Source organism: Dothidotthia symphoricarpi (assembly GCF_010015815.1).
Source record: "Dothidotthia symphoricarpi CBS 119687 unplaced genomic scaffold P153scaffold_13, whole genome shotgun sequence".
In the NCBI taxonomy this organism is placed as follows: Eukaryota; Fungi; Ascomycota; class Dothideomycetes; order Pleosporales; family Dothidotthiaceae; genus Dothidotthia; species Dothidotthia symphoricarpi.
This window is the reverse complement of record NW_022985020.1, coordinates 111,060-138,540: the sequence shown is the minus strand read 5'-3', so window position 1 is coordinate 138,540 and position 27,481 is coordinate 111,060. Positions and strand designations below refer to the sequence as shown.

Below are 27,481 nucleotides of genomic sequence, written 5' to 3'. Positions count from 1 at the left end.
CATCTCAGCTTCAGACTCTCCTCGACGCTCCCTCTGCAGACCGTAGACCCTTCCCTCCCATGCTCCTCGCTTATCGTCCGGCGGCCCGCCCACGACGTCGCACAGTACCAACTGGAAAAGCCGGACTCTCTTTCCGTCCTATTTCAGTCATGTCTACTTGTCGTGTCCAAATCCTCTCTCATCGGTCTTTCACCAATTAATTTTGTTCGGCGTTCTTCACAGTCGCTTGGCAAAATACCTCGATTCGAATATCCAAAAGCCTCCACTTCCACGTGACTCGAACGCATGTAGTCAGCGCCTCGGCTATACCTGCTCCACCAGCTGCCAAGCTACCCTACGTGGCTGTGCGTGCGCCGCTACCGCGCCACTTCACCGCACAAGTAGAGATGCAATGCACATCCTACCTAGTCAGGCACTTGCCGGCTCGGCTCGATCCACTCCAATTCCGAGTTATCCGACCATCACCTCATACCTCACCTGGAGACGAGGAACTAACATACAGAGTCTGTCTGAGGAGAGGCACTGGAGTTTGCATAGCACAGGACATAGCTTATTCCACCCTATCCCATGGTCCACGCAGCGAAAAGGAGGTTGACCCTTGGATTGAACAGACCCTCACAGACCACACTCGCTCGGTATGTTTGCCGTTGAAACTGGTCTGATCTCTCACGTTCCCCACTGGACTACATGAGCGATCCTTGCCGGGTACATGCAGCATAAGCATTGTGCTCAGACACCCTGGGCAACATACCCCGAGGGTCCTCTTAAACTGCCCCGCTGCGGGCAGATAACCCAATGCTGCCGTATTTAAAGCCCCTCGTAGACCCTGGCTTCATAGCCTCTACTTCTCGACTGCCTTGAACTCTCGATTATCCATAGATTTTATCAATTTCTGAATCATACTTCTCCGCAATGGACTTCCTCAAGAAGAAGATGAAGGAGCTGCTGGATGATGATGATGACAAGGAGAAGAGCAAGCAGAGTAATATTGATGCACTGAAAGACTATGCCCTCACCTGACATGCAACCAGAGACACAGGAGACTCCCCACGCCGATCCCTATGGTGCGCCAGGCGGTGCATCTCACGGAGATCGCTCAGTCTCTGACCCCTACGGCGGACAGAACAACTACCCGCCTCAGCAGCAATCCTACCCGCCGCAGCAACAATCCTATCCCCCCCAACAGCCAGGCCAATACCAACAGCAGCAGTCCCACTCAACACAAGGTCCAGGCTACTACCAGCAGCACCAGCAACAACAACCCTACGGCCAAGGCGCCCCAGTCCCCGTGGGCCCTCCCGCACCCTACGGAGCACCCCCTCCAATGCCTCCAGGCTGGACACAGCAATGGGACCAAAACAGCCAACGCTGGTTCTACATCGAGCAAGCAACCGGACGCACGCAATGGGACCCCCCCTCCCATCTGCCTCCCGGCCCCTACGCCCCGCCGCCACCAGGCGCGCCATACCAACCCCAGGCTGCCCACGACGACCGCGGCCTCTTCGGCAACACGCCCCAACACGGCGGACAGGACTACTCGCAGGGCTACGGCGACCAGGCCAAGGAAAAAGAGAAGAAGGACAAAGGCCACTCGACCGCCATGCTCGCCGCAGCCGGCATAGGCGGCGTAGCAGCGGGAGCCTGGATTGGCCACGAACTCAGTACGCCCGCCTTCCCCCTCCCTTTCCCTTCCACCCTACTAACCCCCCCTCCCTCCCAGCCGAAGACGACTCCGACGACGACAAGCAAAAGCAATACGCACCCGCTCCTGCCGCTCCCGTCTACGCCCCCGCCCCTGCAGACCCTACCTACGCCGCCCCCGCCGCCGCCGCGGATCCCTACGCCGACCCGGCTTTCGCAACCCCGCCCCCTGTGCCCACGCAGGACTCCGACGGTAGCTCGATTTCTAGCAGCGATCGCGAGTCGATGGAAGAGGCAAGGGAGGAACTTATTGAGGCGCAGGAGGAGTATCAGGAGGAGATTGAGGAGAACTATGGGTCGGATTAGTTGGGGGATGCGTGGGTAACGGGTTTGGCGCGTTTGTGAATTGAAGTTTTGTTCATCGATGGATGGGATGTGAAATGTTGGGTTGGTGGCTATGTACATATACATATGCGCATCGTGTTATGCTATGTTATGCTCTACTACACGGACTTGAGATGCTGATCGCGCCCCACGCGTGTCATTGTGCTATGCTATACTATTCAATACATACCCCCCGCATACACGTGCACTCCAGTATCAAGCCTAGCCAGGATGAAAAACATAGAGAAGGCGCAGAGCTACACGTACAAGCAAAAGTTTTTGTGCAGAACTTGGAGCGTGGATCCTGGTGGGTGTACGAGGGAATGAATAGAAAGAGCAGATGGAGGGTTAGACGCTGTCGTGGGGGGTGAGACTTGCTTTGACATGAGGTGGCTGCTGAGAAGTGAGTGTGATGGAGACGTAGAGTAGTGGTTGGAGTGATTCTTGTGTGCTAGGTTTCTTCTAGGATGGGATTACATGGTATCACTAACGATGAGAGATTTGTTTGTCCAAGTAGATGTATTATCGATAGTTGAATGAATATATACAGGCTAGACAACATCGTAGAACAATATCTTTTATTCTAACAGGAAAAAAAAAGATGATATAGCGAGTGTATCGGGGTATCACATCTATCTCAGCACAAACACAAAAAGACGCCACCAATGCAAAGCACCACACCTCAAACCCCGCGTCTCCTCCTCATCTTCGCCTCTGCCCTATTCCCCCCCTCATCCTCAGGCCCAAACCAATCCCTCACTCCACACCTATCCTCCAACCCCCCAAACAGCCCATCAACACGATCAAGCATCCACCCGCTCCTGACCCGCTCCCCAGGCCTCTTAAACCCCATCCGAAACGCCCCCGACACAGCGCAACTCCCCGCGTCGAACGAGAACTGCACACAGCGCGGCTGGCTATCACACAAGGCGCGGCAGTGCTCAAACGACTTCCACGCACTGCGTTCAAACGCATCGGCTGAGACGGCGTGGTCATGCGCATTGTACTCTTTATCCGCGGACAAGTTGTCCCAAAAGGGCAGCTCGGGTGCGATCTGCGGACGGATCAAGTCGGTGAAGACATCGCGGTGGCGCAGCAGCACGTCCGGGCCGTGCTGCGCGAGCCAGTCCTGTTCGAAGCGCCAGAGTGCCTCGATCTCGGGGGTGCTCATGTGGTGGGCGGTGACGAGGGGGAAGCACCACAGGTCGCGGTTTATCTTTACGGTGGCGGGGTCGAGCGTGGCGGGCGAGTCGCCTTGGAAGTGTGGGAAGCCGCGGTGCAGAGGAATTTTAGAGTCGGCGAGGACTTTTCCTAACGCGCAGTCGCCGACCCAGTGCGTTTTGGTGAAGTCTTCGTATTCGTGGATGCGCGGGGAGCGCTGGGCGATGACTTTACGCATTGCTGGCTGCGAGAGCACGAAGCCGGCGCCGCCGTAGCCGAATTCTACGCCGTTGATGTAGAGGTGCTTGCCGATGTAGTAGGGCTTTGTATCGTCGAAAGTAGCGAGGTAGGCGAGGAGGTTGTTCCAAGCGAGATAAGTATCAGCCTCGATGAAAACGTACCATTTCGCATCCTTCTTCTTCTCGAACGCGCGGTCAATCATGGGCAGAAACTTCCACTTATCCAGTTTCCACCCCTCCTTATCCGTCTGCAGATAGTCGCCCTTCGACGACCCGGACAGCGCCGTAATGACCTTCTGGCTCTGCAGCCCGTCCCGCCCATGCTCTTGCAGATGGCGATGGAGCTTGAAATCCTCGTTCGAGTCCCTCGTCTCCTGGCTCACGCCCCCGAGCACATCTTCCACCTGGTGGCCCTCAATCTCCTCGTCCCAGTCTGAGAAGACGGCAAAGTTCGGCACGCATCTTAGCGTTGTGCGGAAATGCACGGGCACCTTTTCCCTCGACTCCGTCGCGCCTGTGCGCAGAATGACCAAAACGTCGTCGGCGAGTTGGGACTGCGGGCAGAGTACCTCCTCCTTGCTATGAGATGAAGCGGGTTTGGCGTAGCTCAAGAACAGTGAAGGCGCGCCAATGCTAGTGAGAAGATTGATGACGGAGACGGAAAAAACAACCATGAGTAAAACGCGGCAGACGAAAGCGGGGTGAGGCATGACTGAAGAGAATATGGTGGCTCAGCCAGCCAACGCAAGGAGTGGAGAGAATGAAAGAAAGAAAGGCAGTTACCTAACGAGGTATGTGGGCTAAGGATGTGTGCTGAAATGAAAGCGTAGCGATGTGTGCAAAGCCATCGAATGTGTCGACGTTTACTTTGCGGGGAATTGCAGCCGTGGACCGCGGTTTTGTTCGAAGAATGGTCGGCTGCAGGAGACGGTTTAGAAGGAGGGAGTCGACCTTGAAGAGCAAAGCACCAATTGCGATCATCGTCCAAGCCCCGAGCAGTGCGGACGATCTGCGCCTCCGCGTTGGGCTGATCTAGTTGATACGATGTCATGCGTTGGTATGGTCAGATACGAGTATACATACAACCGGCTTAACGGTGTTTGAGCATTCGAATGGTTGTTATGGAGGAGACCGGGATACGCAAGACGTTTGGATGCTTGGTCCTGTCAGGCGTTGTGGTCTCTTTTGCCTGATGTATCAGCCATGGATGAGGGCAATCCCTTGGTTATGCATGGTGCTAGCCCGACGTCACTGTGTTTCAGATTGATTAGAGGGATTTCATCTGCAGGTCCACAAAATCGCCGGGCGGTGATTGGCGCACGGATAGCTCCTTGTCAACGTTGATCTCCAGACGCCTCGTGGTCATTGGCATCAACTTGGATGTTGATCTCTTGTTGCCCTCACCATTGAATTAGGGGTTAGAAGTCGTGTTCTCCTCAGCAGAGCAACGCGACCAAACAACAAGAGTGAATGTAATACCCCAGGCGCACAAACTTTTCTTGAACTTCGCATGTAGCTGTCTAACTGTTGTAAGACTTCGCTGCAGGAGTTCCCTCCCACCATCCAAATGATCACCTTCAAGGTTATTCCTCGTAATCACCGAACGCTTCTCAATCGAGCAGACGTGGAATGATGATGGACTGACAATCTCCACACTAGGAAGTAATCCTGTCCCAATTCAATGTTCATTTATATTTTCATAAAACTCATACAAATTTCTTTTCCTTCGTCCTTCCCCCAACACGCTCCTCTGCTCTAGTTCCTCACGCACCCTGACTTGTCGGTGATGGCCTTGGGGCAGGTGACCTGCTTGAACGTCACATCCGGGTTGTTGGCGTTCATGAACCAGTCGAACCTCCAGTAGCATCCAGCCTTGAGCTTCGTGGGGAAAGAATCACACTCGGATCGCTGCGAGATGCCGCCATACTGCTGTCCCCAGCCCTGAGCAGGAGCGCCGAATTGGTTGGTGCAAGCGTTGTAAATGCCAACGCCGCCACCAGGCATCGCCAGATCGAAGTGGTTGTCGCCCAGATCGGAGCCCGTGTTTGTGGCCTGGATGACCAGCTTCTTGCCTGCGACGGGGCCGGTGGTGAATGTGAGTCTGGGGGAGTGTTAGCAGGAGAAAGTATGTTGGTGGGTCATGGGGAAGCGTACTCGTAGCAAGAGCAGCACCAGGTTGACTCGCTGCCGCCGGCGAGCTTGACGGCACCGAAACCGTAGGCCAGGTTGGTGTTGACGGCCCATGGGCTTTGGTTCGTGCACATGTATGCCGAGCCTCCGTTGCAGGCGCTCTGTGTGTTCATGTCCGCGAGTGGGTTGTCGGACTTGTCACAGCTGCGGATGGGCTGGTTGACATTGGCCTTGCCGGGCCAGCCGCAGGAGGACTTGCAGCAGTCCCAGTATCTAGTTGTCTTTCCAGATTGCGCGTCGATGGTTGCGGCGCCCATGGTCAGGGCCAAAAGGGCGATTTGGGTAAGGGAGACCATGATGAACGAGTTGGTATCTTTTTCGGTAGTGAAAAGACTTGTAGATTGATAGATAGTATGTTGCTGGAATCAAAGGCAGTAAGTTGTGGATTTGATTAATCTAAGATAGTCCCACGACCTCCACCATTTATATAAACATTCAGAGTGGCATATACATCCTTGAACTCATTCTAGACCGCCATCCCCCAGTTCCAACCCCTCAGTCAGAATTCAGGCTCACCGTTCCAGAATCCAATCTCCCCAAACCCACCTCCCACCATCCACCCACGCCAGCGGTGTCTTCGATCTCGCTCATCGACTGACATCTGCAGCCGTCCGACCACCGCCACCGCCCTGCAATCCAGGACTAGGTGGAACAAAGAAACTAAGCCCCAACGCCATCACTCTGTACGAAACCGCCTATGGGAACGGAGTCAGTTTGAATAACTACATACCGCCAGTATGTCGTCATGAAATCATATTTCGGAACGTTATGAACGTGTTCAGCGGTCCGGCAGCGCGTTCCTGATCCCCGACTCGTTGCGGTAGACTTGGCCTGAGAGTAGGTTTAGAAACCGTAGAAACGCCGAGGTCGGCCGACGATGAATCGCGTGGCGTGCCTGCGAGGGAGATCCTGGCATGGACCGGGATGCTGACCAGGAACAAAGGAGAATATTGTACAGGGTCTCTAAGCGAGGGACCGCTGTCAGGATAACAGTGGAGATGAATGGATACGGCAGTGGGAAGATGGGACCGCGCGATGGCTAAGTTTCAAGGAAGAATTGCAGAAGGATTGGATGAACGTTTTGCACAATCCAATCGTGACATTGCTTTTCCTTGCTGAAGTATGAGCTATGCTACGCTTTTCGTAGTCTGCGGTATTATTTTCCAAATTTGCGCTAAGCTCTCAAAAAGATAGTGTAAGACCAATCTATAACCCTTCTTGTGGCAACAGTAGCGGCAAACACTCTAGAGTCCAGACAAACAGACAAGACAGACACCATGTACCACTGAACACCGATCCCGTACCCCCACTCTTCTCAAATAACCAGCCAGATCGTAGCCTCTCCTCCCCAACACCTGCACGATGCTCGATCAGGCTCGGGGGGCCTGACGCATCTTGCCAACAACATACCCAAAGTACATGTGTGATCCGCGGACAAGGCCTCATGTCGGTCCAAAGAAGGTCCGCAAGCTTTCGAGATTAACTACCCATCCCTCTCCATGCGGCGCGCGCCGTGGAAGACACACCCTAGCAATCGCCACGGGACATGGTACAGAGTGTTTTTCTTTCCAGGGTCATGGTCGGTGGGAATACCGGGGAATAAGGACTTTGGAAAAACAACTCAACTGGGCAATATGACGAGTTGCTGTGAGATGTAGGATATGTGTATACAATAGTAGTGCGCTCTCTAAGTAATAAGAAGAAATAGCACTCTCTATGCTTGATGGCACGAGGTGTTGAACATCCATCAAAAACACTAATTTCCGAGGGTGCCGACCAACAGACCGACAGCCTGGATAGAAGCAACCAAGATCAAAGTGTTGCGGGACTCGTGTAGAATAGCGGCAACTAAACCGTGCTCCCCCGTTGAGGTGGGACTAGCCAAATACAACGGTACATACAATACGTTTCTATCGTTGTGCATAGCATAGCATGACGGAGACACCGACACAGCCGACGCCGAGACCCAGTACGCCACGCCATGACCTTTTCGAATCAAACTGCAGAATGTCGGATACCGACTGAGTATGGGTGACATGAACCGTGTAAGCGAACCATATCGTACGATTCGAATCATATCAAGCCTGTGGGTTGATCGGTCTGGCTGATGCTGGTGTTGGGGTGAAGATGAGGGACAGCATTGCACAGGCAGGATAAGACGGGACGAGACTGGTGTCTATGATGCGTACAGATACCGCGATACTTACTAGAAGTTTCAGAAACGCCATCGCGGATCGAAGATGGCAAGGCAAGGAAAAGCATGGTTGGCTTTCGCCTTCAACGCAGATAGACGAGCCGAGTTGTGAGGGTTGAGGAGTGGGTTGGCAGAATGAAAATCTTGCTTGCTGGTGATCTCCGCTCCTCACAACCCATACCCCTTCAGCCATCGCAACTCCCTGGCATGCCCCTCTAACGCCCTCCGCATCTCCACGCTGTATTCCTTCTGCATCTCCTTCTCCTTCCCACCATCGCCGTCGAGCTGTCGCTCCAGTGCATCTTCAAACACATCTGCATGTAGCGGGGGTTCACGGCCGAAGCCCAAAAGCCCCAACTTCCCGTCGCCCGTCCAGAGAATCAGGTTATCCTGGCCGAGCTCTGGCGTAACAGAGGAATGTGTTGTACGAACCGCTGGCAAGATTTTTTGAACGATATCCCCATCCTCCGCCGCACTGCCCTGTGGGTTGAGAAGAATGGGATGTGATGTGTCCGGCGGTGGAGACGGGGACAAATCGTTGATATTGAAGTGTCTCACAGGCGTACTTCCATCACGCTCCACCCACTTGAGATTACCATCGCCGTCTGAAAACACTATGCGCGTACCGTGTGGCGCTACGGCAAGCAGTTTTGAGCTACTAGCTGTCTGTCGGTTCTGGTAGCAGCCGCGGTTGTTATGTGTGGTGCGACTGTCGCTTGAATTGACGCTTCTCGTTGGCTCGGAACTTAGGCCATACAGCTCCAGCGAGCCCTTGCCCTTGTATTCACCAGCAACGATGAGTGTATGGCCCTGTGCGTCCTTTGCCTCGGAGAGGTCCCTCGCGGAGGAGTAGGGACGATCGAGACGCAGGTCGTGTGGTACAAAGGGATGGGGCAGAGTCGCCATGCAAGACAGTCTCGCGCCGGAATGCACGGTGCCGCGTAGTCGAGGGAAGAAGCGCCGGTCAAAGTTCAGCATGCTCGTGAAGCGGCCGCCCACCCAGATATCGCCGTTCCCGTCCCATTCTCGTGTTGTGGGGAGGTGAATGATGGATAGGGCGCCAGGTTGCGAGAGTGAGACATGGCCACCGAAGTCGCCGGTTTGCAGGCGTGAGAATGATGTGTCTGCAGACCCACCGATGAGCTCGCAACGTGTTGACGAAGGAGCAGGGGGCTTTCGAGTGTCGTGCAGGTGGATGGTCCAGTTGGTGCCGACGGTTAATGGGGTGTGGTGGTGTGCTTCTGAGAGAGCGGTGATGGGGAAGGGATACGGTGTTCTGGAGACGACTTTGAGCGTCTGCAGATCGACCTCGTTCAAGACGTTTTGCACGGCAAAGAAGCCCTTTTTCAGCTTGCTGTCGATGCTTACGCACTCCACGGCCCCAGTCTCCGTCATGATAGCCTGACTCTGCGTGAGGCGTGTATCGTGGTCCAGGTCATCCGAGCTCTTGTTTGGTAGTAGCCCAATATCGCTCTTGGCCACAAGCCTGCCCTGTCTCTCGCTGCTAGCACATGCGTCCCATATGCTGATACTCCCGTCCTCCAGCGGCGCGACGAGTTTGTCTGCCAGGCCATCCTCATTGAACAGTACCCCCGCACCCGTAGCCGCACGTCGGTCTCCCTCCTCTTCATCATGTCCGGCATCCTGGAACCAGCTAACCTGCTGCGGCGCATGTCTTTGTATGAAGTCTTGATACCAGTTCACCTTTTCCTCAGGATAGCTCGGATCCCAGTTTGCGAGCAGCGCTGCTCTCCTCTTGCCCTCATTCCGTTCTCTCTGCACCTCCCCACTCGGGTGATTCGCATCGTTTATGCCGATGTTGAATGTACTCGAGATGTTATCAGCAGCGCGTATGAGCTCAGCAAGTCGCGGGTCAATGTCGACCGTAGGCGCGAGTCGGCGTCTGCGGCGTTCTGCCGCCGAGTGCTCGAAACACAGCGTTTTCCAGAGATTGTTGTCGCGAGAGAGGTTGAGGAAGTGGCGCGACACGTGCTGGAGGTTGACGAGGGCTGAGGGTTCAAGATCTGTGGGGTTGTTAGGCGGGGGTTACACAGGCTGGAGCTTCGCGCACGTACAAGAGATGATGTAGAGGATGATCTCATCCGGGAGGTGCTTCATCGTGTGTACAGAAGGATAAATACACCAAGACAATTGCACTGTAGGAGAACGCAACAAGATATACAGAGCAAGAAGGCGGATGCGGCGCGTAATCTCGAGTATCGAAGGGCCCCGTCGCCTCGGGGAAGGGCGGTTGACGCAATAGGTACATGACTAGCGCGAGACACCCCAGATCCATGCTGCCAAACCATTTTTGAACATAAGCAGAAAGGGCTAAATGTTAAGACTACCTGTACTAAGGGCTATGCGTGCTCGATACGATGAAAGCTGGATCGCGTTGTCGTTCTTGGCTATCATATTTTAGAATAACATTCGAGTACTTGAAAATTCATTGACATTATATTACATGAAAAGGTGGTATCTTTGGTCGTATCAGAAAGCGGTAAAATCTCGTCGTTGCATACACAAGTCTCGCACAAAAAGACTTCTCGATCGTCTTTCGAAAAATCCCACGTCGCTAACCCAGACCACAAATGTACTCCTGAACTCCTGCATCCCAAATCTACACTCGCCTCTCAACCTCTTCAGGCGGAGTTACCACAGTAGGCATTTCAATCGCGTGGTTGGCTGGTGGTCGATACTGCCCGCCATCCGCCTTCTCGTTGATAACCGGCATGACAGGCGTGCTGTCGAGCTCGGCATGCCCTGGATGGCTGAACGCACCAGGAGCCATACCTGGAGAATAGCCGGGTGGGCTGCTGCCCCACGTCGATCGCTCGGGCGCGTTACCACCGCCAATGCCAACCGTGTCAGGACCATGCGGAGTGCCAGAGCCGGGTCGGAAGCCAGTCCCCGCTCCCAGTTCTGCGCGTCCGTTGATCGCGGAAGTGGTCTGTCCAGGTCCAACAGGCATGCTGTCGATTTCCGTAGTACCGGGCCTAGATTGACGGTACGTCTCTTTCTTGCTCAATGGTTTGGCCGCGCCACCTGCAAGGCCTGCCTCGTTGCCGTCCATGTCTGAATAGGTACTCATCTTCTTCTGATTGCGGCGTTTGCGGCAAGCCCAGAAGATAATGCCGACTAGGGCGAGCCCGAGAGGAATGCCGACAGCCAGGCCAGCGATCAGACCGGTATTTGAGTGTTTACTTCCACTGCTACTAGACTGCGATGGGTCCGCCGTCGCAGAAGGCGTCACGAGGACAGTGATCACAGCAGTCGCTACTCCTCCAGCGCCAGAAGTGACACTTGTCTGGACCGAGGTGAAAGGAGTTGCAGTAGTTGTCGAACTTCCCGAACCTGCCACAGCTGCCGAACTTCTTGATGCTGCTTGGCTGGAAGCCGTGGAGGAGACTTGACTGGACGGAGTTGTCGAGACCGCGTCCCCAGTCGCAACCGCAATCGCAATGCCAGTGATCGTGGAGAGGGTGGGTGCAGAAGACGCCGTACTCGTTCCGATGGTCGCGTAGGCTCTCCCGTCTTGAAGCGCGAAGAAGGGGCGCACTTCAGGTATCCCTTGACAACATTTCACAATATCAGCGTCCCCATTACAACACCACTGGTTATTGTGATTGGAGCACTGCGCCAGGCTCTCGCCTCCAGCTGCTCCCAGATCTGGCTTCGTCAGCGTATATACAAGCAGATTGATGTCATAAATACATACTATATGTGCACAAGTTGGAAGGGCAGCCAGGCGAGTTCCAGCTCTGGTCGGTGCAGCTGTATCTTCCTGTGAGATTTGTTGGTGGGTAATAGCAAGACCCGTTGTCCATGCATTCCCAGTTCTCAGGACAGCATGCAGAGCCTGATGCTGAGGAACAGGCGCTCTCGCCGGTAGCAACATTGCCGTTGGGATAGTCTACTTCAATCAGCATGTGCTATTCAGCAAGGAGAAGCCAACCTACAGCACGTCTGCGCAGCCACCTGGGTAGCGAAAGCGACAACGACCGCAGCGCGCAACCATGTGAGAGTACTTCTAGCCATGATGCGTTACGTTCTGAAACATCAACTATCAGGCGAGTAAACAGAGCGAAGATCCTGTTGTTCAAATCACAATCCCTGAGGCAGCGGTGGATCCCAGTTTAGGTGAGGTGAAGTGAAGAAGGAGAAATGTATCACAGTCCAGAAACACGAAGCAGAGAAGGCGTTGTCCCCATTTTGGTACTCGGATGTCACCCGTTTGCGTTCCGTCCGGCTTGCTTTCACTTTGACTAGGCCTGAACCGACCAATCCGCAAATAATAAAGCAACACCGACGCAGTAAACAAGCCAATCATCGTCGTCCATTCCGTGTAGCACCTTGCATTTTCATATCGCGTTGATGCACGGCCGCGAATGACGTCGTGGGATATGCTTGCCTTCCGTATTCAGGGAAATGTGGGGCAGCGTACCTTGGCAGGTTGTAATGGAAGTTACACTGGTGTGACGATCAGTTAAACATTGCGCTGGCGAACTCGGATGCTGAAACCGCAGATCTCGATATGTGTGAATGCATATTGAACGAACCCTCCAACAGCCGTCGGCGATGCTCAGTTGCGGTTATGGTACTGAACACTCTTACACTCAGCAGGGCAAACTGGCTTGCGATTTTGCGACAGCCCTCACACCAGACTTCGAGATTCAGACGCGATGATCTAAGCTTAACCTTCGACTATTGCACCTAGTGCTGTAGGCAGCGGTTAACGAGCACCTACATAACTATTCCCGAGCACCCACATACAGGGCCTATATGCAACTAGTGCTAGTAGTGTTGCATAGACTCCCTAATAGACAGCTGCTATACTATTTAACGTATAGCATGTCTGCTAGGAGGAATTTACAGCATAGAAGTTACTAACTATTAATACTTATTATATATTTAGTAATTTTTATTATTTATTATTATTTAAAGTTTACTTTATTAGTTAATTATTTTAATTAAAAAGCTTATTACTATTAATAATTATATTATATATACTAAATTTATTATATTATTTATCTTATCTACTATACCTTATATTTTATTATTACCCTTATTATTACTACTACTAACTTTATTATTACTACTATTACTACTACTAGGTACGTAGCTAGTGCTGTTATACTTACTATTATAATTACTATTACTATTTAACTTTAACGTAGAGCTACTATTAAGGCTAGTAATACCTACCTTTATAGCTAGCTTAAACTCTCTTAATATAAGTAATAATAATAAGTAAAGTATAGTATTTATAGCTTTAGTAAATAGTATAAATAACTTACTATATAATTATATATACTCTATTTATAAAAGAAAAAGATAGGCTTATAAGTATATCTTATATAAGTACTAGTACTATAAAATTACTATTACTAATATTAATCTTAGCAGCTTATAAAATAGAGTATTAGATAAAAACTATAATTATAAGCTACTACTAAAGGTAATATATACTATACTAGCTAAAGCTAAAGTAGTAGTTAAAGCCTAAAGAAAGAATTATAGCCTTAGCTATAAGTATTATAAATAGCACTATAGTAGGTATTACTAACTATAGTTTATATATAACTACTAAGGTAAGTAAAAGAAGATTATAGCTAGTATATAAAATAAAGTAGGTATAGTATTATAGAAGACTAGCTATAAAATAAAGTTTAAGCTAGCTACTAAGAATTACGCTAATCTTAAAGATACTATATAAAGAGTATTAGATTATAAAAAGTATAAATTAATTATTTATAACTACTTACTAAAGAGAAATACTTACTTTATCTTTTACTAGTATTATAAGATATATAGTAAACTTAGTTATAAGTAGCTAGTTAAGATTTAAAAGCTTATAAAAAGTATAAAATAGGTACTATTAATAGTATAAAAAAAGTAGCTAGATTTAAAATAAATATACTAAAATATTAAAAATAAGTACTAAGCCTACTAGTAGTAGCAGCTTAGGTAGAAGATAAAGGTTAAAATCTTAGAATAAGAATTATATAAGGCTAGCTAGTACTACCTATAAGTAAGCTTATAATAGATTTTTTAGAGTTAAGCTTTAAACTTACTTAATTTTTAAAGAGCTTATACTAGTTAACTAAAAATTCTTTAGCCTATTAATTTTAAGCTTAGTATTTTACTTTTTAGGCTTAGTACTACTTTAATTAAAGTTAAAGTTTCTTAGCTAATAAACTTTAAACTTTATAAAATATTAAAATCTATTAATAACTATATTAACTTTTTACTTCTTATATTGCCTATATACTTTATATAATTTAAAATATTGCCTAATATACTCTTTCTTAATTATACGTTTAAAATAAATTATTATAGCCTTCTACTACTTAATTTAGTAGGCTTTAATATAAATAACTATATAATCTACTTTAGTATTATACTTATATTATATAAAGATAAAGCTATATTTATTTAGGTTATTATATAACTTTAAAAGCTTCTTATAGTAAAAAGTATTATAATTTAACTATTTATTACTAATAATAATAAAGTGTATATAAACGCGCTTAATTATATATTTAATTTACCTAAAATTATTATATATTAGTAGTATATAAATAAAAATATTCTAAGTTATATTTAATTAGTACTAATAGCTAAGTTTAGGCAGTAATATAATAAGATTTTTTAGGTTAATACTAAGTTTATAATATAGTTTACTAATGTATACTATATAGTACTAGGCTTTAAGACTTTAGCTAAGTTTAATATAAACTTTAAAGCTATTAAAATACTATCTTCTTATACTTATATATACCTTAATTACTACTAGTTTAGCTACTATAAGAATAAGCTTATTAATATATAAATTAATAAGTTAGCTAACTTTAGGCTATTTATAACTTTAAAAGCTAAGAGTACCTACTATATTATTAAAGACTAGCTTAATAGCTTAAAAGCTAATATACTTTAGCTATTTTACTACCTAAAGTTATTTTATAATAAGTATATTAAGTATAATTAAATACTTAATAGGTAAGTAAATTATACTATTTAAAGTAACTATTAAGACTTAGCTTTTATTAATATTATTAGAGTTATTTTATACTATATACTTATACTTATAGTATAGAAGCTTAAGTATACTAAAGGTAAGCTTTATATATTATAAGGTAACTCTAGCTACTTTATAATAGCTTATATAGGTATTTATATATACTCTAAAGGTCTACTTTATTAGTATTAAATAAAGAAGCTTAAGCTTATATCTAAAGCTCTAAAACTTAATAATTTTAATATATATTAGTAGGTTAATTACTTATAAGCTCTTATAATTAAGCTAGCTTTATATATATTAAAGCTATATATTATATAATAATAGTAACCTTATAAGCTATATTACTATATTACTAGTAGTAGGTAGTAAGGTAATTATTATAAGCCTAGCTTATTTAAGTACCTTAATAATAATAATACTATAGTAATACTACTAGTAATACTACTAGCTTATATAATAGTTAAGCTAGTACTTTATAAAGGTATTATTATTTTACTAGTAAATTAGGTAGCTTTAGCTACTTATATTAGCTATTTATATATAATAGCTACCTTATAGCCTATAAAGCTTATACTTACTTTATTAATACAGCTAATATTATATACTAATACTTACTATTATTACCTAAGTCTACTTTAATTACTACTTTAATTACTACTCTAATTACTACTTTAATTACTACTTTAGCTACTAGTACTATACTTATTAGAGCTTTAAATTAATAGTATATACTCTTTATAAGCTTACTAATTAAGTACCTAAATAGCTTACTATAGGTACCTAATACCTTTAATAAGTATAAACTATATATAGTTTAGTACTTTAATAAGTGCTAACTTTATATAATTTAGTACTTAATTAGGTATTTTATATATAATTTTACTACTCTTATTAGTGCTAGTAATACCTACTACTTATTATATAATATAGACGTTTACTTTATAGCTTTTATAGCCTAACTTATATATATAGTAGGCTCTTTAGTATATATAACAGCTATAGGTAGTAGTATATAGATAGTAATAGTAGTAACTAAAAAAGCTATAATATTAAGCTTCTTTACTAGTAAGAATAACCTTTATATAATATCTAGCTTACCTATTAAATTAGCTACCTTTATTATAAGTTTAAAGCCTATATACTATAAATTATAATATAATAAATTAACTAGTAAAGCTAAATAATAATAGCTTTAGGTTTTTAGTACTAATAAAGTAGTATAGTTACGCTAGTAAATTACTTCTATATAAAGGCTAATTTAAATTATTATACCTTAATTTTTAATTACATGTAATTATAGTAATAATAGTATATAATAGTAATATTTACTACTAAGTTCTATATTACTAATATATTACTTAGTTTCTAGCTTTAGTATAAGTTACTATATAAACTAGAGATTATAATATAGAATAATTATATTATAGGTATATAACGCTATCCTTAATCTATCTTATATAGGTACTCGGGAATAGTTATGTGGGTGCTCGTTAACCGCTGCCAGTGCTGTGGTATCGCGTCGCATAGAATCGCGTGCACGGCCAGCCGAAGGTCCGGCGACTTTTCCCAATCCTCCAACGTGTCAAACGTCAACCCACGTTCTTTTTACAGATCGCCATTGGGTGGACTCCTCGCGAATCAATGTGACGAGCGGACAAGTCATCGCAGGCGTGATGTGATGTCAGTGTTGCACCGGCAATAAAAGAGTGCGGAGAACTAGAGACGGAAGGGTTGCAAGAAGGGACGGCGCGCGGTGACGGAGGGAGGCTGGTACCTATCGCCCTGCATTCCTCGACGACCTATGACAATATTCCGAAGTCCAGCTAAGTAGACGGCCTCGCCAAAGCAAGACAGCTTCGACTTCTTCTACTGCGCATTGCTATGCTCCTCAATCTTAACCACACTCTACGAATTGCGATTCATCTCATCGCATCGCATCGCATCTCAAGATCGATCTACCTAGTGGACCTCGGCTCCAACCCTTCAGAATCGGAGTACATCATCTCGCCACAGTATTTGTTAGTGTAAGCTAACAATGCAACCGTGTTGATCTTCGCGTGTGTTCTATTCTGGAAAGCGACCCACCTATGGCAGGCTAGGGCTGTCACAGTACAGGAGCTAAGATCGATATGTTGTCATTGTCAATAGTATCCCAGCCACATTCTACTAATTTTCGAGATAGCATGGTAAACAATCCTATCGCCTGCTGGACATGATTCAGGAAGCGAAGGATTGTCCGTGGTCGAGATATATATTGTACGCATGGAGAGTCCACCAAGATATCAATGGCTAGGAATTCCGACACAAACACCAAATATTCACATCGATTGTGGAAGTTGTCCGACTTTTTTCAAAAATTACTCAACAGTCGCGTCTTCTTTGTCCTGCTCTCTAATGTAAATGTTGATACCAATCCCGAACTTGTACTCAAATCACACGCAAGCATTCACAAAGAGGAGAGCAGAAATTATAACAGAAGAGTTGATAACCTCGACAATCAACTCGCGACTAAATCTCAACCCAAGAGACATGTAGATGTAGATACACATCTGTTGACAGGCACAAAGTCCCGGTTGGACACATACCTCATCTCAAACCACCTTCCTCATCTCTCCTCTCATTTCTCCCCCTTCTTCTCCCCACCCTCCTTCTTCACCTCCTCCTTATCCCCCGACCCACTCCCACTCCCCTTATACCCGCTCCCCTCCTTCCCCGGCTCGAAAACAGTATTACCTACATCACAACAAATCAACCTCCGTCTCTCTCTACCGCGCATCTCAAACCTGCTAAAGGATAAACGGGGGTGGGCTTACAAGACGCGCAGTGTGCGTAGCTTCCGTCTTTGGTTAGATCGGCGCCGGCGCCGCATTCGGGGCATTCGACCATTGTGGCTTTGGTGGGGGGTTTGTGTGGGAGGTGGGTGTTGGGAGGTAAATGGAAGTACCAGCAAACAACTTGTTGAGCTTGGGAAGGGGTGGGTGTGTGTTTGGGATGGAGATGCTTGGGCGTGTTAGGTGAGGGGCATGACGTCATGGATTGATTTGACTTGACTTTTGACTGCGAGGTAGACTGAAAAGATTGAAGAGAAGCAAGACAATTCATTATGAGAACGAAAACAATAAGGCATTTTGCATGGAAGTAGGCAGTGCAAACGTCGAGTACTTCAATACGGTTTTGTATTTCTCAAATGAATAGGTTCCGCTTCATTCGTTATCCACCGCAAACTTCTTCAAGTCCTCAAGACCTATCTTCTCCAGCGCGCGCTCGTTCGTCGCCTTCAACACGATCTTGGGGACCTTCTTGTCGTTCTCGCCCGTGCGGTTGTCAAATGCTTCCTTCCACCGGCTGACGCAGAGACACCATTTGCAGCCGTCGGTGAGGCCAACTTGCCGGAGATCATTGCCCTTGGAGGCGCTGTAGTCGAGGAACTCATTGGTCACGATGCCTGTTGATTGTTAGTGGTGGGGGAAGAGAGGGAAGTTAGAACAGAGGATGGATGTATACATACCTGCAACCGAGTGGTTCCCAGCATCTGACTTGGGAGCTTCGCAGTAGCCGTTGCGCATAAAACCCGTCATGGGACGTGTTGAGTGCAAGGCGAGCGGTTGCTTGAATACTGCGGTATATTAGCAGGCGTTCTACGTCTTCTGTGTGCCGATCGAGGCTCGAAAGCGTGGACTCGGTCTCAGAATCTCAATCAACGTCGCCTTGGACGCAGGAAGAAACTGGTCTCCTCATAAAGAACCAATCTCTTAACCCCTCCCAAACTCTCAAACCCCCCTACCCCATTGAAAAAAACCTCACACATACCATTGAGCGACATAGTTCCACCCGATTCGTCTCCTTCCAAGACCCTCTCAATGCGAACTCTTATATCGTGAACCTGAGCGTAATCCCTCTTCGGCGGTATAATCCTCAGATTCGCGAAGACAGATCGTAGGAAGCGCATCGGGAAGGTAACGCGCGGGCGGGTTGTATGTTTATTGTCCGTACAAAAAAAAATGTACTTGTCATGTCATAGGGCTGACGGCTAAGTGTATGACGGACATGCAGGGATGGTGCGCGCGCGGCGGCGGTTTGGAAAGCGGGGCAGCGCGATCGTCCGAGGTGCGTGATCTAGGTGCGTGATCGGCGTGCGCGCTGATCTTTTGGGTGCCCTACTTTTGGTTGGGGTGGGCGATGGACCCTGTGTTTTAGGCAGGGCAAAAACGTGTCAGATGGGGAGGCCCGTATTGCAGGTTGAGGGTTTGTGAGGAGAGTTTTGGCGAAATTGCAAAGTACGGTGGTATGGTTTTGAGATTAAAGGAAGCCGCTAGCTAGGGGTTGGTCTCAGCCAATCTCACGAAACAATGATAGTTGACTGACGTCAGGAGCAACGAACGCAAAAGAATTTAGCTTTTATTGTAGCAACGTATAATAGCTGCGGGGGTATAAAGACGCCGGCTCGACTCAGTCTAAGTATCCAATAGGTATCGTTCATAGGAAAGCACAGCGACCTTCGCAGTAGAGTCATTAAGTGGGGAAAGTCCAGAACATGAACGCCAATTCCAAATGCACCTCAAGTATCCCCATGCAAGTTGAAGAAAGTTCTAAACAGCCGAAGCCATACAATGCCTCCGAGAAATGAGTACAGAGATCCCTCCCAACGCCATTTTGGTATGCAGACTGCCGTTCTCTTGTGGGCCGTGGGTATATATGCAAATTGTTTTGTCGTAGTCGCGGTCATGGTGCGAAGTGATGTATGCGTGATAGTGAAGCCCTGAGAGGATCGTCCATGATTCATCGATGATGCATCCCACCAGCACCAGCCTTGATCTCCTTCTTCATCTCGTCTAGCTGCTTGTGCATCTTGAGCAGATTGCTCCTCTGCATCTCAGTTGGCGGCTTCTCCGCTTCGGTCAACTGCCAGTACAACTCCTCGTACTTCTTGTAGTATTTCTGAAACTTCTGGGACAGCTCCACCGTCTGCCGGAAACTCAGGCTTGTCGTAGGCGAGGTCGTGGATGTGGATGACGCGCCTGGTGAGGCCTGAGAGTTGTTATGGTGGTAGCGTGAGGCAAGGCCTGTGTCGATGTTGTTGACCTTGCGGATTTTCGAGACGTTGGTAGGCGTGTTGGAGGAGGACGACTCGTTGGACTTGCGCTTGAGAGCGCTGCTGCCTGTAGGGGTGGAGCCATTGAGCCTGCCATTGCTGTTGGAGGGTGGCTGGTTTGACGTGGAGCGGTCGTGGTGAGGCTTCTTCACCGCCAGAGTGTGGTTGTGGATGTCGCTGCCGATGTCGTTTGCCTTGCGCTTTAGCGAACGGTCCGAGTTGCCAGAAGACATGTTGGCGGGTGAAGGAGCGGCAGCGAGTGCCTTATGGACAGGGTGGCTGTCTTCGAAGTCGCTCGCATTAACTGGCGGTGATGCTGAGAGAGGCGAGGGGTTCTTTGGCTTGGTATTGATGGGCATCACTGGCCTAGCCGGTCTTGCTGGGTGGTTTCGGTTGACATCTCGTGACGACATCTTGGGCCTCGCTCGTGGAGCAGAGCTGTTGTCAGTAGCAGGTGCCTTCTTGGTGCGAATTTTGGAATTGTCGAGGGACGGCGTGTTGCGGTGAGAAGGTGCGACAGGTTTGGTAGCCGAAGAGGTGGCTGGGAGAGGTGTCGACACTTTGGAGGGTTCGTCCTTCACCTCCTTCACCGTTGGCAATTCCCTGACGATCTTCGCCTTCACCGTCTTGGCCGGCTTGATTTCGGAGTCTTTCGCCGTCTTCATTTTCCTCTCGATGACCTTGTCGTCGGACTTCTTCGCGACAGGCTTCTTTTTGGTAAGGTCTGATATCTTTTGCATTGGTGTAGAGGATTTAGGCTTGGCCTCCACCGCCTTCACCTTGGAGCGCGAGAGACATTTACCCTGGCCTCGCTCCTCACGTGGCAGCAGGATCTGCCAAAGCTTGTCATCTTTTGCTAGGCGCAGACGGTCAAACGCTTTGATTGCGCTTTCGATTGCCTCGTCACGATCTTCGGAGCTGTAAGGAAACTTCCAGGGGTTGATGTCGCGGAAGGACTTGTCTGTGAGCTGCCACTTGTCTGCATCCTGAGAGGAGCGTTTGGCGATCTTGGGCAGGAGATCGCGCACATTGGCGGTGGATGTGCGGCACGACGCGGCGAGAGAGGCTTCTGCGGCGGGTTGCTTGGCGAGGAGGTGGATGATGGGAACGCGAAGGGCGGCGAGGATCGCTTCGTGTGTACCACCGGGCTGCGAGGTAGGTGGGCGCTTGTGCATGGGCGAGGAAGGCGTATTCAGCAGTGGCGACCCGACTCGGGAAGGGGCGAGATGCTTGAAGCCCGACGAAGGGAAGCGACGATGGGCAGAGGCGCGGCTGGAAGTGGCGTCGCCAACGATAGTCCTGAGAGGAGCATTGTTAGTCCAGATGTACTCAATTCACAACAGTATACTGCATGCAGTGCGCGCGGGCAGGGGTGCTCGAGTTCCGCGACTCGATGCCAGAGATGTTGGGGCAGCCAGGGGATACCGGGGAGGCATACTTGTTGGCTTCCCTAACCTCCGAGATCGCAGCCATGTTGTATCTGAGCTGCTCCAATGCCGAGTCGACGCCTGCCGTGACATCCTCCGCCTTCTGTACGGTCAAACTGTGGTTGACTAGGCCTGCGAATTCGAGGTCGTTGCCGCTGCCAGCGCCGCTGGACTTGTATAGCTCGCATCTGTGTGTCTCTGCGCTGCTCTGCAGTACGTGGGTCTTGTCGCCGTATTTGAGTTGCTATTGTTGTGGTGGTCAGCCAGGGTCGCTCTTTCCTCATTCCCAATGTCGTGACGGCGAGCACAAACAACGACAACAACAAGTCGTGACTACACGACAAGCTCTAGGAAACGCGTGCACACATACAGGAGTCCGGCCGAAGGATATCTGCGCCAACTTCCCACTCCTTACGCTCTCGACGAGCTCGTCGACCATGTCCTGGGTCATTTCTACCTGCATGGCCTGCACGGGCGTCGAGCTGGCATCCTTGGAACCGATGTCGCTATCCGGAGCTCCAACGAGAGCAATGCCCCTGGGGGGCAGCTGTGTGCTCGCCATGATGAGCGTGATGGCGACCTATCCAGAAAAGAGGCGGAACGAGGCGTGTACTCGCACCCAGATGTCGTTAACGGCAGCAATGCATGGAGAGAGCACCCAGGCACTAGCGGAGAGCAGGCAGTGCAGACGCGCTGAGGCAGAGGCCCGTCACAGGAGCTTCTGCTGTTTGGTCAGGCGTTGGAGGCTCGAGGGTGACGGAGGAGCGAACAAAGGACTCGCTCGGAAGACCGTCAGGCAAGTAGGTCAGACTGTCATAGCGCAGTGGTCCCGGAATCCAGCGAACAAGCGTGCACGGGTAACCAAGGTACGATGCTGAAACGATTGGTCGTCAGGGACAAAATGTGAGGCAACTCGATACGCTCGACACGCTACAAGGTGCAAGCAGCAGGTGAGGACAAGAGTGAGCTGGCCGTCGAACGAGCTGCGATGGCGGGCAAGCATGCATGCCCTGAGGGCGGTCGACCGAACAAGGGCGGTCGGGCCATGGAACGTATCGAACGATTACGCTTGGAGACCCGCATGAGGTACCTCGTGCTACCCACCATCTGCACGGCATGTCCCCTACGTCCGCCGGCGCCTTTCCACATATTACTACAGCCATATCGCGCCGCAGTGAGCCCTAAAGCCTCGAGTCCTCCCGACTGCCTCTGCTTCTGCTGCCCAGACCATCCAGCAAGGCGTTTAGATTTGTGCCATGCTGCACCAGCTGACGATGCCGAGCAGCGGCAGCGTGTAGCCCAGCGGCAGCGTGTCGCCCAGACTGGGCAGCTTCATCATCACTATCATCATTCGTGGCAGGCGCGGACCGCAAATGGCTATGCGTTTGAAAAACGATTGCGGCGGAAGATGGGTGCCGGGCCTAGCCACGCCAGCCAGGGTCAGGCATGTGTTGGCGTACCTGCTTCTAGCACCTGTGCAATGTCTGAGGCGGCGAGACCACCGCCGTGCCCCGAGTGGGCTCTGCCCTTGTCTGCCTTCCTCGCAAAAGATTGCTCCCATTTTCTGACATGCCCTCGCCCGCCCAGCAAGAACAGCGCGTCTTGAGACTCGGGGTTTGAGGCCCATAGCATCGCGTCACCCGCGCGCGCTGTCATCCGGCACGGCGGATTCGCATCGGTGGAGGAGGTTAGGGCAACTCCATCGGGACGCGCCATGGAAGCCTGACCTATTTTGGTGCAGTCCTTGCTCACGGGAGCCCCGCACCTCTGCGGAACGACCTGGGCATCATGGGACATGCTCGTTGGTGACCGCCTGATTGACAAGGGACGCTTTCAAGGGAGCAAACTTCATAGAGAGACGGTGAACAGCTCATCAGCGTCCCATGTTCGTTGTAGCAACTGGCTGGTTGATTACACATCCACGTCTTCCCACCCCACGCGAGGCCCGACCGCGGACCCCACTTACCGGCTTGCATCAAATAATCCTGACAGCCGCCAGAAAAGACAAACCATCATCTGCAGATTCAAGCGAAAAGGCGTCCACTAAGTCTGAGCTAGAAGTCTGCCTGCATCGGAATTTGCCCTTGGCTCGGCGGCCGCAAGAGTACCCGACTATCAGCGAACAAGAACATGTTACTCTGCGTGTGCATGGAGGAATTACGGCTGCAGCAAGGCAAGCAGCGGACGGTCGGGATAGTCCGTCCTACGGCAAAATGGAAGTTGACTCGCATGAATCTGCAAAACTCGCATCCACAAACGAGCTTCTGCTCAGACCTACCTAATCAACGTCGACTGATAGAACAGGATCAGCGAGATGCAGTCGAAAGCCCAGAGAACACTGCACATCACCCGATGTGCACTGCCAATCGACTTATGGAAGGTGTCTAGTGCACAACATGTGCTACCCTGGACCCGACCCCGCCTACCACTACATTAATTACGCGAACTGGTCGCGCGGCACATAGATGAGGTACCACAAGCTTCATTCGTACTCATATCAGCCGGAACAACCCATACGGAACGGATGTTTTGCCTGGCCACTATGTTCCTCCATCTGTACGAGTGTCTCTCAGCAGAGGAATACAATTTACACAGTTGCTAGGCGCACTAATCGCGGGAACTGATACTCCCTTCGCCACCTGACGTACTGATATATCAAACACGGCGCATTCGTTCAGTCTTTCTGGATCATGAGGCTGATCGTATCACCACACACGCCTTCTCCACCCATCCACATCTTGCTTTGCTTTTTGAATTGGCAAGGGGTCGCTTGTGCGCAAGAATGACCATAATATATCTCTATCTCATGTTGAGACCAGTCGCCACAAGTGGGTATTCTCCACAAGGCTCACATATAGGTCAGATATATCCTATCCACCAATGCTAGCGAATTGGAACAATGTCTGTAAAGTACGAGAAATAGAATTGACATATCTACCCGGGATAACCACAGTAGCATTTCCTCGTACGTTTCTTGTTGAGTACGAAGGATTTGAGATTACAACGTCAAACCTCGACGTATCTCTGAAATGAATGCTACCTACCGAAGGAACATCTCTACCGTTTCTGTTTTGATTCTGCCAATCTCTCGTTTCGTCTCTGTCTTTGCTCTTTTCTTGTACTGCCGTCGTCATGATTTCGCTTATATTGCGCATTGGGTGACTACAACTGCTTTTTCGAGTGGCTTCGGGTAGACCTTTCTACCAAGTCTCTTCGCCGTCCTATTTGTGCTGCAAAATTTCCAATGCTTTCTTGTCGCCTCATTACGTGTGTGGTCATCGCATAGGGCTTTTGCGTGTTCAAGTCTGGGACGCTCGTTTCATTATTCTTTATATATGCTTTCTATTCGAGGATGTTGCTCGCCTGATACAGCAAGGGGGAAAGGTTGATGATCTGAGAGATGCGTAACCGTTTATGAAGGCTAAGTCTTTACTGGTTCGTTCTACTAACAAAGCAGTATAGATAGACTGGCACAGATGCTTGACATAAATGCTGTGTTGCTTGACGAAGCTGTAGAATCAGGCGTGTTCAAGTCAGTTGGAGAAGTAAACCTTCCCAGAGCCCAACAACTTCACGTCTCGCAAACACCTGTGAAGCTTATGATGGTTCGCGCTTCTGCCTATGTGCTCTAGCTATTATGATCGTTAAGCATTGCAGCTCCTTTCTCACTCTAACTCACGCTGCGAAGTATGATTGCTTATGCTACCACACAACTCAATCTCGAACCGTGACCTCAACCTATCCAGAATGAACCTGCGACATTCCAGCGGTGTTTCCGAATTCTCAGCCAAAGCTGTGTCGAGACGGCGATTGGCTGAGAACGATCGGCACGCATGCAGGGGTCCCACGCGACTCGTTTCCGGGGCAGACGCAGGGACCGTAAACACACCGCACAACACCACCGCTGGCACTTTCTTTTGGACACAACATACAACTGCGACACGACGACTCGACCCCGCGGTTTTTGACTTTGGACCTACGCCTGCTTCTTGACATTGCAGCTTTAGACCATCCTTCTCGGGACATACAAGTAGACTCCAGATACCAGCACGAACAGCAGAGATAGACAAAGACGAGATGGCTCTCGCCGGAGGTAACACGACAGTCGGCCAACGGTACGTCCTCCCTTCATTACTATTCTATCTCATGGCATAAGAAAATGAACGCAAACCCCTCCCCTCCCACCATCTTCATCCCAAACACCCCACTAACACCCCACCCACAGTCTGCAAAAAGAGCTCATGGACATCATGACCAAGCCCACCCCAGGCATAACCGCCTTCCCGGACACGGAGAACATGACACTCTGGACAGCCACCATCGACGGCCCCGCCGACACCCCCTACGCCTCGCTCGTCTTCAAGCTCAGCATGGAGTTCGCAAACACATACCCCTACTCCCCGCCAACGGTCCTCTTCAAGACGCCCATATACCACCCCAACGTCGACTTCAGCGGCAGGATCTGCCTCGACATCCTGAAGGACAAGTGGAGTGCCGTGTACAACATTGGCACCGTGTTGCTCAGCTTGCAGAGCTTGTTGGGCGAGCCGAATAAGTACGTTTGATTGTGTGGAGAGGAGATGAAGGTAGAAGTTGCTGACGCATGGTAGCTCGAGTCCGCTTAACGGCCAAGCGGCGGAGTTGTGGGACCAGGACAAGGCGGAGTTCCAGCGCTTGGTTCTTGCGCGCCACAAGACGCCTGAGGAGTTGGACGCTTGAGTGATGATGAGCTTGAGCGGTTTGTGTCGTCTCGCCTCAGTACGACATGGCTCCGTGAAGTGGTCAGTGTAACGCGATGATGGCAGGGACATCTCCCTCTCGCCTCACAGACCCCGCTTCGATCTAGATATCGAGCACCTGTTTCCTGGATTTTGTTTTGCGCAATGATGAATCTGGTATTTTACGTATATGACGGCGGCGTTGAATGGGCGGATAACGGCATTTCCAGGCGTACTGGTCTTCTGTTTCGTGGACTGGAGGTAGTCACACATACATACAACATTCTCGTTCTGATATTCCACCAAGTCTTAAATACTCAGACAAACGCTGTTTTACACTTCGTAAGATACAAATGCAATGAGATTTTGAACTATATTCCACAACCTTGAAGGCGGCCAAAACACACCCTCACTCCACCTATCCGGCCAACCAACCGTTCCAGCAACGCGAATTCCATCGCTCAACTATTTCACACCTTGCCAGATGTTCTTCAATCGCTCACCAGCCTCCTCTCAAGACTACACCTAAGCACCCTCTTCTCCCCCGCAATCCCCACACCCTTCAACCGATCATCCTCCCGATCCCAATACACCGCCCACCCAAACCCGCCCTTCTCCTCCTCAACAGCAACAAGGCACTCCTCGCCCTCCAGCACCAACCCCTGCTCGTCTTCCGTCCAGTCCCACGGCCCAACCGTGTGTTTACGCGCCTCGGCGCGTGGCGCATAGCGCAGTTCGCGGGTCTGCGCGTCGGCGTATATCCAGTTCAATTTCGGCTTGGACGAGGTGGAGGATGAAGATGGTGTGGGAGGCACGGTGCTCACGAGGCCGAGGACGGGTTGCGCGGGGATGGAGCGGTGCGGGAGGTCTTCTGTTGGGAAGGGGAGGTAGAAGCCTGTGAATGGGTGGGGTGTGTCGCTATCACCATCACCATCGGCATCGGGGTCTGGGGCTGGGAGTTGTGTTCCAGCGTCCTTGGGCCAGAGACGTAGCTATGCTCGTCAGCATGATATTCTATTCCCTCCCTATTGCGCGGGGTGCAGTACATACCTTCCCATCTTTGAGCACTACAATCGCCTTGTCGACTTCGTCCCGCTTCTTCGACTGCGCGTCGCAATATACGTCTAGGTAAAATGGTTGCTGGCGCTCTGGCGCCTCGGCTTCGTCGTCGAGCATGCGCTGCTGGTGGACTGCTTCGTTTGTGCCGATTATCGTGGGCATGCCGGCGAGGAGGAGGATGTCCATTTTGGGAGGCTGTTGGCGTGCTGGGATGCGGGTCGGGGGTTCGCGTGATTAGAATGCATGGTGGTCTGTTTTGGGGACGGAGGTGGAGAGGCGATGCTGTCATAGGTCGCGAGATTGTGGAGCTGCGGGCTGTGGGACAAGGGTGGTGGGGTTGTTTGGTGCTAGGATG

The 27,481-nt window shown here is 49.4% G+C and overlaps 12 protein-coding genes across 12 annotated transcripts; 2 read left to right on the top strand and 10 right to left on the bottom strand.

Moving 5' to 3' along the window:
- Window positions 1-834: 834 nt before the first annotated feature.
- P153DRAFT_43552 (uncharacterized protein) lies at window positions 835-2,104 on the top strand. The gene is made up of 2 exons (XM_033673155.1): window positions 835-1,661; window positions 1,721-2,104. Exons 1-2 carry the CDS (start codon window positions 1,007-1,009, stop codon window positions 2,005-2,007), a joined length of 942 nt encoding a protein of 313 aa, XP_033522285.1. The 5' UTR covers window positions 835-1,006; the 3' UTR covers window positions 2,008-2,104.
- A 510-nt stretch (window positions 2,105-2,614) lies between these two features.
- P153DRAFT_342836 (glycosyltransferase family 31 protein) lies at window positions 2,615-4,601 on the bottom strand. The gene has a single exon (XM_033665983.1). The coding sequence runs from the start codon at window positions 4,133-4,135 to the stop codon at window positions 2,708-2,710; it is 1,428 nt and encodes a 475-aa protein (XP_033522284.1). The 5' UTR covers window positions 4,136-4,601; the 3' UTR covers window positions 2,615-2,707.
- Window positions 4,602-5,152: 551 nt separating this feature from the next.
- On the bottom strand, window positions 5,153-5,924 carry P153DRAFT_342834 (glycoside hydrolase family 45 protein). Its single transcript, XM_033665982.1, has 2 exons — window positions 5,580-5,924; window positions 5,153-5,526 (listed from the first exon to the last, which is right to left on the bottom strand). The coding sequence occupies exons 1-2, from the start codon at window positions 5,909-5,911 to the stop codon at window positions 5,181-5,183; spliced, it is 678 nt and encodes a 225-aa protein (XP_033522283.1). The 5' UTR covers window positions 5,912-5,924; the 3' UTR covers window positions 5,153-5,180.
- Window positions 5,925-6,751: 827 nt separating this feature from the next.
- Window positions 6,752-7,216, bottom strand: P153DRAFT_43537 (uncharacterized protein). Its single transcript, XM_033673142.1, has one exon. The coding sequence runs from the start codon at window positions 7,059-7,061 to the stop codon at window positions 6,822-6,824; it is 240 nt and encodes a 79-aa protein (XP_033522282.1). The 5' UTR covers window positions 7,062-7,216; the 3' UTR covers window positions 6,752-6,821.
- A 761-nt stretch (window positions 7,217-7,977) lies between these two features.
- On the bottom strand, window positions 7,978-9,927 carry P153DRAFT_386869 (uncharacterized protein; the record flags this gene model as incomplete). The annotated part of the gene is made up of 2 exons (XM_033670581.1): window positions 7,978-9,833; window positions 9,885-9,927. The coding sequence occupies 2 exons, from the start codon at window positions 9,925-9,927 to the stop codon at window positions 7,978-7,980; spliced, it is 1,899 nt and encodes a 632-aa protein (XP_033522281.1).
- Window positions 9,928-10,293: 366 nt separating this feature from the next.
- On the bottom strand, window positions 10,294-11,847 carry P153DRAFT_432332 (uncharacterized protein; the record flags this gene model as incomplete). The annotated part of the gene is made up of 3 exons (XM_033672966.1): window positions 10,294-11,478; window positions 11,528-11,722; window positions 11,769-11,847. 3 exons carry the CDS (start codon window positions 11,845-11,847, stop codon window positions 10,430-10,432), a joined length of 1,323 nt encoding a protein of 440 aa, XP_033522280.1. The 3' UTR covers window positions 10,294-10,429.
- Window positions 11,848-17,447: 5,600 nt separating this feature from the next.
- P153DRAFT_397787 (uncharacterized protein) lies at window positions 17,448-17,799 on the bottom strand (the record flags this gene model as incomplete). The annotated part of the gene is made up of 2 exons (XM_033671583.1): window positions 17,644-17,799; window positions 17,448-17,563 (listed from the first exon to the last, which is right to left on the bottom strand). The coding sequence occupies exons 1-2, from the start codon at window positions 17,714-17,716 to the stop codon at window positions 17,448-17,450; spliced, it is 189 nt and encodes a 62-aa protein (XP_033522279.1). The 5' UTR covers window positions 17,717-17,799.
- Window positions 17,800-18,033: 234 nt separating this feature from the next.
- Window positions 18,034-18,779, bottom strand: P153DRAFT_294481 (uncharacterized protein; the record flags this gene model as incomplete). Its single annotated transcript, XM_033663961.1, has 3 exons — window positions 18,034-18,275; window positions 18,339-18,446; window positions 18,641-18,779. The coding sequence occupies 3 exons, from the start codon at window positions 18,777-18,779 to the stop codon at window positions 18,034-18,036; spliced, it is 489 nt and encodes a 162-aa protein (XP_033522278.1).
- A 445-nt stretch (window positions 18,780-19,224) lies between these two features.
- P153DRAFT_367827 (uncharacterized protein) lies at window positions 19,225-22,333 on the bottom strand. Its single transcript, XM_033668368.1, has 3 exons — window positions 21,720-22,333; window positions 21,361-21,593; window positions 19,225-21,221 (listed from the first exon to the last, which is right to left on the bottom strand). Exons 1-3 carry the CDS (start codon window positions 21,909-21,911, stop codon window positions 19,610-19,612), a joined length of 2,037 nt encoding a protein of 678 aa, XP_033522277.1. The 5' UTR covers window positions 21,912-22,333; the 3' UTR covers window positions 19,225-19,609.
- P153DRAFT_386864 (uncharacterized protein) lies at window positions 22,015-23,146 on the bottom strand (the record flags this gene model as incomplete). Its single annotated transcript, XM_033670580.1, has 4 exons — window positions 22,015-22,223; window positions 22,330-22,567; window positions 22,623-22,690; window positions 22,810-23,146. The coding sequence occupies 4 exons, from the start codon at window positions 23,144-23,146 to the stop codon at window positions 22,015-22,017; spliced, it is 852 nt and encodes a 283-aa protein (XP_033522276.1).
- A 2,096-nt stretch (window positions 23,147-25,242) lies between these two features.
- P153DRAFT_367826 (ubiquitin-conjugating enzyme) lies at window positions 25,243-26,447 on the top strand. Its single transcript, XM_033668367.1, has 3 exons — window positions 25,243-25,464; window positions 25,575-25,904; window positions 25,960-26,447. The coding sequence occupies exons 1-3, from the start codon at window positions 25,427-25,429 to the stop codon at window positions 26,066-26,068; spliced, it is 477 nt and encodes a 158-aa protein (XP_033522275.1). The 5' UTR covers window positions 25,243-25,426; the 3' UTR covers window positions 26,069-26,447.
- On the bottom strand, window positions 26,368-27,446 carry P153DRAFT_342818 (uncharacterized protein). Its single transcript, XM_033665981.1, has 2 exons — window positions 27,118-27,446; window positions 26,368-27,059 (listed from the first exon to the last, which is right to left on the bottom strand). Exons 1-2 carry the CDS (start codon window positions 27,310-27,312, stop codon window positions 26,559-26,561), a joined length of 696 nt encoding a protein of 231 aa, XP_033522274.1. The 5' UTR covers window positions 27,313-27,446; the 3' UTR covers window positions 26,368-26,558.
- Window positions 27,447-27,481: the final 35 nt, after the last annotated feature.